Here is a 12,257-nt window from a genome sequence, read left to right on the forward strand (position 1 = left end):
TAACACAAGTTGTTAGGAAGATCAGATAAGTGCATGTACATAAAGAGCCTAACAGAGTGACCAGCACATTGTAGATACTCAATTAAAGGCTATTATTCTTATTCCTTTTATTATTATCATCAGATTTGTTAGATCAAAATCTTTCATCTCTCTGCAGCATATGGCTATCCTGACAGCAATGTTTCTCTATGATAGGAGACCAGATCATGGCTTCCATCCACTTACTGGGAGGACAGAGGCAAGCATTATATAGGGCCATTTTCATCTGGTTTTCTCTTTCCAAGTATGTAAAAGCAGTTTTCACCTGGCAGTGAGCCCAAAATAATGAACTCCATGATAAGTGAATTGGTCTGTTCAGTTATTAAACATTGTTCTGACAATGACACAAGCTGTAGGACTAACGGTACTCCATCCATTTAGCCCCAGGAGACTATATTTGATTAGGACTACCTTGCGCTCTTTGAGAGGAGTTAAGTTTATAAGACCAGGTGCTGTCTGAAGCTCTCAAAGTCCAGTACAAAATAGTCCCCATATCTGGATTAATCCTGAATTCCCCCTAAAGCCTCAGTTAGCTTTTGGAATGTCTTAAGTATTTTCTGCATAAACTCATGCAACCCCAGAATTTAAATTGGAACTTCTACCAGACTGAACAACACAGTTCACGCTTGCCCTATTCTCATACTTCCAGCATTTTGGGATGATTACTTCACACTTCATGCTTTCCTTATCTGGCTATATATAGGCAATCCGTTTGGATCCTGTCTCACAATAGACCTTGATATTTGGCTGAAACAGTGGTTCCCATTAATCATAATGAAGAGAATGGAACAAATCTACTGGCTACTTTATACAGAAAGTTCTCAATGCCTTGAAGACATCCAGGCATCTTGGATATTTAGAATTTTGAGTGTCATTACAAAACAGTCATACATTCATTCATCAACAGCAAGTAAAATAATACAGTGTGCTTTGGAGAATATTTCTTTTTTTAAATATTTATTTTATTATTATTATTATTATTATTTATTATTTTTAACATTTATTCATCTTTGAGAGACAGAGAAAGACAGAGCGTGAGTGAGGCACAGAGAGAGAGGGAGACACAGAATCTGAAGCAGGCTCCAGGCTCTGAGCTGTCAGCACAGAGCCCGATGCGGGGCTTGAATTCACTGATTGCAAGATCATGACCGGAGCCGAAGTCAGACGCTCAACTGACTGAGCCACCCAAGCGCCCCTGGAGAATATTTCTAATCCATGAGTTGTTTATTGAAAGTGAATATATATCATATTAAAGTTTAAGCTTTTTCTTAACTTTGACTAGGACTCCTTACAAAGCATCCACCCTGACTCAGGTAGTATCTGTTGAATTTAAGCATCTGTTTAATTTGGTTCTCCTCACCCTCAGCTGTAAATCAGCCACCTGATGAAAAAACAGTCTGTTTTTCAGCAGTGAAGAGAGGAGTATTTTTAAAGTTCATTTTCATTTTCTTACTGTTTGGCATTTTTAGTTTAGTTTAGTTTAAGTTTAGTTTAGTTTAGTATAGTTTAGTTTAATTTAGGCATTGGGTGCTATTCTAAATTTTATGCAACCACTATAAGAATGGGACATGGGGCTTAAGAGATGCAACTGAATTTCCAAGAGATTAATCCCTTTCCTTGTGAGTGAATTAAATTCTTGTAATAATTGTCAGAGCCAATATCTTAGATCCTCTGGACACTTCTAATTAAATATCCACCATATGTTTGGTGTGACATCAAAAGTGGTCAATAAATTAAGAGAAGTCTTGACAGTCTTCTGCAGATTTGGAAGTTTTAATTACTCTCACCAATTTTGCAATAATAGAGATTCACTTTTCAGATTGTGAAGTGTTTTAGAGAGGAATCAGGTGAATAAAAGTGCTTTTAAGGGGAAATCTTTCGTGGACACAGTATCAATTCAAGCTTTATATCCGTTGTATTTAACCACAAGAGCACATTATAATGTCATAGAAATAGTTCAGTCTCACTAGAGACATCAAAATGTCATAAATGTGAAATTAAATTAATAGTTATAAAGCATTCATATTTGTCACAGTGGAAGAATTACAGGAATAAAGTCTCACATTTACTGTCTCTTTCACTTGAAAATCACAGCAGAAAATCAACAGCATTCAGACCTCTTGACCACTTAGCAATCTGTTCATCCTTAATTTAAAAACATTTATTACCCTGTACCTTCCAAAAATATAATAAAAAATGTACATGCTCTTGAGAAAGGAGTGAAAAACATGTCTTTTGGATTTTAACTGTCTTAAGAATGATAAGATTATTAACTTCTCATCAGAAGAATTTAGGGAGAAGATGTGAAACCATAGGCAAAGAGAAGGGTTAAGATGAATAAAAGATAATGATTTGAGTCTTTTAAAAATACCACCATATGTTTCTGATAACTGTGAACTTTCATAATTTTTTTGTCTTAAGATATATTGATAATTTATCAAAATTAAATAAACACTTGGTCCTGCTAAACCATGAGTATTTTAATTCTATATCAATGGTTATCCTCAACATCATTTCAAAATAGAAAGGCAGTAGTTAATGATGCGCAGACATTTCTAACTGGCATTCCCCTAATTACATAGGGCTGCCTCATATACATTACTTATATATGAATAGCTGCTCCAACCAGTCGATCAAAGGAACGCTTATCTATAGCCACTGGGGAATTCTTTATAGTCCCTTCCATCTTAATATGTTGGGTGTGAATAATTCTACCTTATAGTCTACCTCTTCCTCTCTTCTTCTCCAGAAAGGAAACAAAGAAGGGCACAAACAACATTTGAAAACAAGAAGATGGAAGAAGTAGAGGAAATTAAGAGATAAAATCCTGTTTCAGGCTATAGAAATCTCCAGAGCAGGGGCATCCATGGTTTTTCAGAAGCAGGTTTTATGATCAGAAATTGATGTATGGTTTTTTTTTTTTTTTTTTTTTTAAATAATAGTGATAAGTGGAAAGAATCTGTCCCAGGTTGTGACTCAGAGGTAAACCGAGACCTTGTGGAAGTTTCATTCATATCTAATTTCTGTCTGTTTTCATCATCCCAAAGTTTTAAGCCACTTAAATGCAATTAAATTTGATGAGGTCAAAAGCAAATAGTTTCAATTATCATCAATTATAATATAATTATAATTACTGATTGATTCAAAGTTGAGAGCATTAAACTCTGATGCCAGCAGGGTAGCTCAGGGTGACTTTTCCAAAATAAAAAAAAATCAGGTGGTCCAGGTCCACAAAGGGATCATACAGGCCAGATATGAATTTGGACAGCATGTTCAGTGTTCAGCATTGAGGTAGTGGTGAACTTTTACTCATGGTGTGACAAACAGGGCTAAGCATAAGAGGAGGCCCTGATTTTTCTGCCATGGCTAACTTTAATTTTCCCACAGAATATTTATTTTCGGTGGTCTTTCAGTCCATACTTCTATTAGTGAAATACATTATGACCATGATAACTTAAAGATATTTCAGTCAGCTGGCCCTGGCCATGAAGCATTATTTAATCATTCTGTTACTATGAGAAAACATTTTCCCAAATAAGTGATCTACAAGTAAACTTTTGGAAACAACTTGTAATAAATTGCCTGTATAGTTTTCTTTGAAAATATATACAAATGTAAGCAAAACAAAGCACAAAAAACCAAAAAACCTTTTCTTTCAAAGAGAATGCTTAATTTTCTCCCTATTCTTAGGATTTGTCAAGCACTGCAGTGAATTCCATTTCCCTTGTGCTGAAAAAGTGTGTAATTGGATTAATAATTAGCTAGTTTATTAAAGCCCAGTAGGTTTTTTCTGACATTTTTTTCCTTTGGTAGAAGACAGTGTTTTCCTAATTAAAACTGTCAATAAGAAATTCACTTCTTACCTTGTCAGAAGGTTTAAATGGATTTCCTTGTCCGCTAATTCCACCACTGATACTAAATCCAAGGCCAGGATTCTTTTCTATTCTCACACAAAACTATGTAAAAAAGATATAAAAAAAGTGATCAACTATATATCAAGGTTAAATATCTTCAAATAACTGCATCACAGTAGAGAGATTCACATTTCACTTAAGTTGTCAGGGTTAGCCTATATTAACTTAGTACAGAAAAGACAAACAAACTATTTAGTGCTCTTATAGGCATAAGGTATCATTGAAACTAGCTTGAAATTACCTGGTAAAGCAGATATTAGTAAGAATTTACTCATTACTATGTGTAGGAATACATTTTGACAAACAGTTTTTAAAAATTAAGATTTATAACAATAACAAGAGTGTACATTATTTCAATTACCTACTTTAAATCCACATATATTCTGATCAATTTAGAAGGGACTGTATGAATAAATGAAAGAAAATTTGCAAGTGTACATTTGGGGAAAATATGGTTATTTAATTAAGTTGCCACTGCTTTCCAGGAGAGTAGTTCAATTCATCTCTGTGGTAGATGGTTCTATTGTTTAGAAATATAGGGCTTTTATTTTGAAAAAGAGTAGAACTTTTGAACATAGTCTGAGTGTATGTGGAACAGAGGAAGAATGAAATACTCAGTAATAAATATTTTGGGTTTGTCACCAGCTCCTGGAGGGACAGTTAGAGCCCTTGGAAGACAGAAGACACTGGAAAAGAAAGAGGTCAAGGATATGGAGAAACGGTGATAGGCAATAGTCGATGAGTATTTAGGAAAGTGAAGGATAATCTTCTAGTATTCTGTGCTTTATTATCTTCCTAAGCCCAAATGAAAGTCTGTTAAACACAAGAGCCTTGTGCTTTGAGACCTATGGGGAAAAGATGGCACCAGGAATAAGTCCAAATCATGCTAAGGCTGTAGTAAAGATGTTAGCTATTGTAAGAGTGTATGCAAAATGTAGATCAAGAACCCAGCAGAAGGAAAATCATTGCCATGAATGACCTAGAGGAATTATAGCAAACCTAGGAATTCTTGATGATTCTGAGCTAGGATATGTATGAGGACCATGGTGAAAAAGCTAATTTTTCATGAAAAGTGGGATGGAGTGACCCTAGGTGATTGAAAGACTTGGGACCCCAGAGGTAGCATACACTTTGGTTACATAAAGAAAGAAAGAAAAAAAACCCCACACTTTTATTATAACTTCTAAGCACAGAACAAGTGCTGGAACTAGGTGAACCAAGTGTTACTAGAGATTGGGAGGCAAAAGATTAATAAGGAATTAAGAAGAAAACCTAAAGAAATACATTAGCATATATTTTGTATTTATGTAAATATATACTGGGAAAGTTCCTAAAGATGATTGGAAATGTTTGCTTTCTTAAGTAGCTTACTATTTTCCCTAGCAATCCTGCTTAGTTAGCCCGTTGATTTGCTTATGTACAAATGCACATGCCCAAATGCTCTCTATTTTTATTTTCAAGGTATCTTTAATCTCTACCTCTTAGATAGATCAAGGCAAACTTGAGTACTGTGCCTGGCTTAATTAGCATATATTATGAGTTGCCGGGAACTGGATTAATTAGGTTTGGCTGTTTAATGAGACTACCCTTAATTTACTATCATATTTCATAATAATAAATATAATGTTAAACTATTACAGAGTTCACTTACAACACAAGGGCAAAGAACTGTCCACTAATGTGATTTTTATGGTAGAGTCTTTCATGAATAGTTTCTAAATTATGGGTAACTGCAATTACCATAAGTACTTTCCCATATTTTTATTTTAAAGACATGTTTAATTATAACTTTTCCTCTAATTGAGCTAGATTTGTTAAAACTAGTTATCATAGGGTATTAGCAACTACAGTTTATAATAGCTTTGTATTTATATGGCTCACCATCTGTGGATATGAACATATAATAGCTTGATGTAGCTTGAAGGAATATTTTTGCTTTATTCAATATACCGGTTTACCTTGTAGCCCTTTTTTGTTATTAGTGGTTAATTAGAAAATAGGAAGAGAGAAACTAATATAATTTAAACATTTTATCTTTGTGTTTTTCCATATATCTGTGCATTTCCAATTAAATTATTTGAGATTTGGGTTACATCTTTCTCATGTGAACATTTTATATTGTACAATGAACTATGTGGAAGGTATATACACTTTTGGCTTTCCCCAGGCCACTATAAAACCTGAAAGGAAACATATGCAACACATTTTATTTACAAAGTAAATTGCTGAGAGTACTTTCCAGTCGTTCTCTTTCAATGTACCAACTGTATCTATTTTATATTATTGTCAATCTGGAAGGCACTAAAAATCTAAGGGAAACAAATTTCATATGTGCCAACTATATGAAGAACTGCCTCAATAAATTTTTTAATAATAGAAATAATAAAGATGACACTGTGGTTTTATAAATGTGACAAACAGCCATAAATTTTGATCTGAAGCTAGACTGCCCTTGGGCATGCTGTGGTATGGCTAATAGGTTGTGTTGTGACTGTTGTGTCCCATAAAGCATGTCAGAGAGAGTATCATCTCAAATATAAGGAGTTCCACCTGACTGGTAACAAGGTCATAAAATGTAAGACGAGACGATACCTCACAGCCAAGAAGCAGTCTGAAACGAACGAGGATTATCAAAGCGGAAACGTGGTTTTCTAGCAAAAGGTCAGAACTAAGAGGCTAATAAATAGCTTATTTAATGAAAATAGCATTTCAATTTTCTATTAATATATTGATATCAATGAATTAAATTTCTGGCTGAAAATATAAACATCAGCCTGGAAGTCAAGGGTGTATTTGCTTCTTTTAGAGGCTGCTTCCATCACTTGATGCATCTGGGTCTCTGTCAATCTTGCTCTAATTAAAATACCGGGTGTTAATTTAGAGATGTCTATGATAAAATGAATTGTTAATGTGGCAGTGAGGCCCTGTGAGGTCATAGTCTATAATCTCTAGAAGGTAGTAATCTGATTTGGCCTTGCAATGCTCTACAACCTAGTGCCAAGAACAAAGGAAATGGTAGCACTTGTGTATACACATGACATAAAAACAACACATATGAGTGTGTGTGTGTGTGTGTGTGTGTGTGTGTGTGTGTTGGGAGGTGTCATTCAGGTTTAGGGAGTTGCATTACAGAAGGATATTTGGTGATGTTGTAATGAACCGGTTTACTATGCTATGTTCTAATTACCATTCTCTTTCCTAGCAGTATGTATAAAAGCTTTCAATGGATACCTATTGTTTTTGCTGCTCAAGATCCATTCATCCTAATTCTGGTAGCTATAACCTTAATTTCTCTTTGAATAATCACCCACTTTCCTATTCTCAGCCTATATGCTTTGGATGGATCATGTTATGTAGGCCTAAAACAAAGCACCATATCCCCTAGAAATATGATGTGTGACAAAAGATACTTTCAAATATGCATTGTCAAGAGTATATAATGGTTCCTTCTTAAAACATGTGATCAGCTATTAGTAAGTATGCTAGTTATTCAAAGGAATGCTTCAATTAATAAATTACCTGCTTGCTAAAACCATTATAGCTTTGAAAATAAAAATTGTAGAAATCATGATTCATGCCTTTATTCCACAAATAGTTATTGATTTCCTACTATGTGCCAGGTATCTTGTCAGACAGGAGAAATATCCTTACCCTCATGGAACTTACATTCTAGTGGGGAAGACAGATAGTAAGCATGTAAACAATAAACAATTTTGGATAGTGAGATGAGCTGTGAGAAAAATAAAGCAGGGAAGGTAGTAGAGAGTGGTGGAACAGGAGTGCGGAGCTATTTTAGGTAGAACAGCCAAGAAATTACATTTCAAATGCTCAAGTGACATTTTAGCAGAAGTATGAATAATGTAAAAGATGAAGCAACAAACAAAAAGAAAAATGGCAAAATTGCCAGCCTCCAACTCAGTTATTTTAAATGCCCTAAAGACAGATGGGTATTTATAAATTCAAGAAACAAGATGGCACAAGGATAAAATTGGGAGTCCAGAAACAAAACCTATTTATGGTCAGCTGATTTTCAACAAAAGGTCCAAGGTGATTCAATGAGAAAAGAATAGTATTTTCAAAAAATGGCACAGAGACAATGTACCATTATCCCATACAATGGGATATCCACGTACAAAATAATGATTTTTACCCTTACCTCACACCACATGCAAAAATTAACTCAAACTAAATCGGAGACTGAAATGTCAGAGCTAAAACTATAAAACTCTAAGAGTAAATCTCCATGATCTTCAATTAGGCAATGATTTCTTAGATATGAAGTCAAATGTGATAAAAGATATGATTGACTTTATAAAAATTAAAAACTTTGGTGCTCCAAAGGAGGCCACCAAGAAAATGAAAAGACAACCCACAGAATGGGAGAAAATATTTGCAAATCATATATATGATTAGGGTCTTATATCCAGATTATATGGACAACCCTTACAGTTCAGGAATTGAAAGAGTCAAATAACCTAATTAAAAATGGCCAAAGAATTTTAATAGACATTTATTCAGAGAAGACATATGAATGGCTAATAAATGCATGAAAAGACACTCGACATCATTAGTCATTAAAGAAATGTATACTGAAATCATAATGACATACTATTTCAGAGTGTAGCTATAATAAAAATATAGATATATCTATATTTTTTATTTTATATATAATAATCATCATATATAATGTATCATATATGTAATAAATATATATATAAATATAATAAATAATAGTGAGAAAGTGGAAAAATTAGAATACTCATTCATTGCTGGTGGGAATGTAGTTTGTGGTAGCCACTATACACAAGAGTTTAGAAACTTCTCAAGATGACAATTACCATTTTGTGAAACTGAGCAATTTTATTCCTAAGTAACTGCCCCCCCCCCCCAAAATGAAAACATACATCCACACACAGACTTAGAAATGAATGTTCTTAGCAATATTATTTATAACGGCCCCAAAGTGAAAATAATCTAAATGTCCATGAACTGATGGATAAATAATTTGTGGTGTATCCATGTAATGGAATATCATTTGGCAATACAAAAAGGGATGAATTAGTAATACATTCTACACTTAGCACATTATGCTAACTGAAATTAGTCACAAAACTCCCACATATTGTATGATCTCACTTACATTAAATACCCAGGGTAGGGAAATGTATAGAGACACAAAGTAGATGAGTGATTGTCTGGGGCTGGGAGGAAATGAAGGGGAGGCCGTATGGAAAGTGACTGTTAATGGGTACAAAGTTTTTTTTTGGAATGATGAAAATGTTTAAAAATTACATTATGGTGATGGTTGCACAATTTTATAAATATACGAAACCCGTTGACTTGTACACTTGAAACAGGTGAACTTCAAGGTGTGTAAATTATATCAATAAAGCTGTAACAACAACAGGTTCAGCATGACTAGAGAAAGAATAGTGGAAGGAAAGCGAAAGAGACTGGCAGGGGCCAGGATATATATAATTCCAGAAATTTCAAAGCCACTAGGGCTTTTTAAGCAGAAGTGTGACATGATATGATTTATATAATGACATGATCTGATATTACATGATACATAATATATTAATATACTATATATAATTATATACTGTGATAATTATGTGATAATATGTGATAATTATATAATATAATCAAATATATAAATGTTAATATTCAAGAATAGTTAATTTTTTTATTCTTCTATGTTCATACCTTTTTTTGTTGTGAATTAGAGATGTAAGTCCAACTCAAAGTGCTAATTAAATCTTTTGAAAAGACATACTAAATAAAGATTAATGAGTAAAGTCCTCTGATGTACCATTTTCTAGATCTTCCAGAAAAAAGTAGCCGACTCTGTGTGTATCTAAGAAACAGAAACTCAAATGCTTAACTCACTAAAATTTAAATAAAAATAAAAAAAAGAAACTCAAATGCTTTTTTGTCTGTAAATAAATTATAAAGGTCATTCACTTCATTTCCTTCACTTGAGGAAAGAAACCAAGGAAATCAAACATATATTTAGTGGAACACTGACAGAGGCCTTCTGTTCCTACTGCAGTGTTTACTGAACTCTACTTTGTAGAATTTGTGCTGTTGAGTTACACATTATTTGTTTCAAACTGTGGATTATAACTTCAGAGTTGCAGTATTATTTTGGTTACTGAAGAATAAAATTCTAGAGGAAAAATATAAATAGGAATACTTTAAGTGGAATAGAATGAGGTATGGGATGTCCCTGAAACAAACTGAGTAAATAACATATATTAAAACCATTTTAATACCTATTTTCTAACCATCTTCATCAAATTATTACCTTTTAATTTAAAAATCCATAATTTAAATAAAAATTTCCAAGTTATTATTCTTATATCAAACACTCAGAATAATGTTTTCCTCACTTGGCCTCAACAGATGAAAGGCTCACCCTTATGAGCTCTTTAGGCAGCTGACCAGAGCATCTAAAGAAATGTCTGAAATATTATCTTTTCACAAACTGTTTCATGTACTCCACATATTATTAAATATTAAAATGATTTCTTCCAAGGTAGACTGGGGTGGTTTTGGAATTTGTTTTGTTTCTTTTCCCTTGAATATGAGGGATGCAGATCACTTTGTATAACTCACAGAAGTTAATTCTAATGTAATTCGAAGGTAGTAAGTTCTCTTTCAGGGACAAACTTTAGTTTGAATGTATACTCATGGGAACTGGCAAGAGACATCTATGGAACTCCTGCCATCCTTGTATGTTAGGTCGATTAGCGGGTGTGTCCTCTTGTCTGGGGCAGACATGGACTCAGGGATTTATTTTTCCATAGTTTACTGTTTCCATGTGGGCTTGCTCTTGATCTCTGTGTTTGGCTATAGTGCAGCAGGCTGCAGCATATAATGTGTTTGACTCAAGAAACTGGATTTTAATACCAGCTTAGTTTCTAAATGGTTGTGTGACCACAGGCAAGACGTTAACTTCTCTGAATCTTACTTTTCTAGTTAATAAAACAGAAAGTGCTCTACCTCTATCAGATCATTATTAATTGGATTAAATAAGTTAATACATGAAAGGGTTTTGAGATGTTTGAAGCATCATGTTGATGTTTTTCTTTCCTATTTCTGCTTTGATATCTGTATGTTCCACATATATATAAATATACTTTGCCTTGTATTATACATTTGCAAAAAAGAAAAACCAAGTTAATGTTAGTTCCTCTTAGAAATATTCAGCAAATTATGGACAATGTATGTATCAAATTAGTGACAATAATGTAATTACCCAGCAGTAAATTGTTGAGTTATACAATATCTAAAGTATTGGCTCTTAGCCTTGGCCACACAACAGAATTCATTCGGGGAGTTTCAAAAGTTCCCATTAACCAGGTCACATCTAGACTAATGAAATTAGTTTCTTTGGGAAGGAGGCCAAGGTGTCAGTTTTAAAGCTCCTGAACAGATTCTAATGTACAGCTGAGGTTGCGAACAACCAATATACAGTATTGTACAGTACAGGGGATGGTAAGGCTAGGATCCTCACTAGGATTGGGAAACAAAGGGAAGAGCTGAGACTCTTCCACTGCTTAATGTAACTCTGACTCAAATCCTCTGTTATGTTTGTCAATAGTCAAGATGGCTTATGCATTGAAATCTCTAAGTAAAATCCCCTGAAAATGAACTTCAAGTAATATGCACATGGTTTTGTGTTGTAAATAATTTGTTAAAAAGAACATCCATTATGAAATCAGATTTATAGTCTATAGAAATTAATAGACTTGAATCTGGGTAGCACTTTATGGTTTAAAATTTACTTCCATATATTTTATTTAATTTAATCCTAGAGTTGAAAACAGACTTGATTTTCAACACCTCTGAAAAATAAATATGTAAATATAAGTGCATTAAATTAGAACTGTTGGACATTTTGCCCTGTTTTGTTGTGGCAGGTGGTTTGAAAGTTGAGATGTTTCATCATTGAGGAGGAACGTCAAAGTTTACTAAGTGCTTTTCTATGGTTAAACAAGGTTAAGAATTCTGGCCAGGTAAAAAATGACATTCATTTTAATTCATTCAATGTCCTCAGTGGTGGCATTTATTATATATGCTTATTGCTATATGGAGTTTATTCTAATAAGATTAGAAATGCATTAGTTCTTTAGGTCACATTAAGGGATGCAGAGCTATGTTTTTGTTAATCATAAAACTTTCCATTTATTCAGTACTTTTTGATTTTCAAAGCATTGGAAGTGCTCATGTGAGTTCAACACTCCATCTGCATAAGGCAGTTCTGTAAGTCTGAATTGTAGCTGAAGCAGATTTAATTAA

General features: G+C 33.6%; 1 protein-coding gene across 2 annotated transcripts in view; it reads right to left on the bottom strand.

The window, feature by feature from the left end:
- LRRC7 (leucine rich repeat containing 7) overlaps positions 1-12,257 on the bottom strand; it is a 446,889-nt gene that overhangs the window by 26,959 nt on the left and 407,673 nt on the right. For both annotated transcript variants that reach the window (XM_047871231.1, XM_047871230.1), the window contains one exon: positions 3,903-3,995. In XM_047871231.1, coding sequence (XP_047727187.1) covers positions 3,903-3,995 — 93 coding nt within the window. The remainder of the gene's footprint in view (positions 1-3,902; positions 3,996-12,257) is intronic.

Source organism: Prionailurus viverrinus, chromosome C1 (genome assembly GCF_022837055.1).
Source record: "Prionailurus viverrinus isolate Anna chromosome C1, UM_Priviv_1.0, whole genome shotgun sequence".
Lineage (NCBI taxonomy): Eukaryota > Metazoa > Chordata > Mammalia > Carnivora > Felidae > Prionailurus > Prionailurus viverrinus.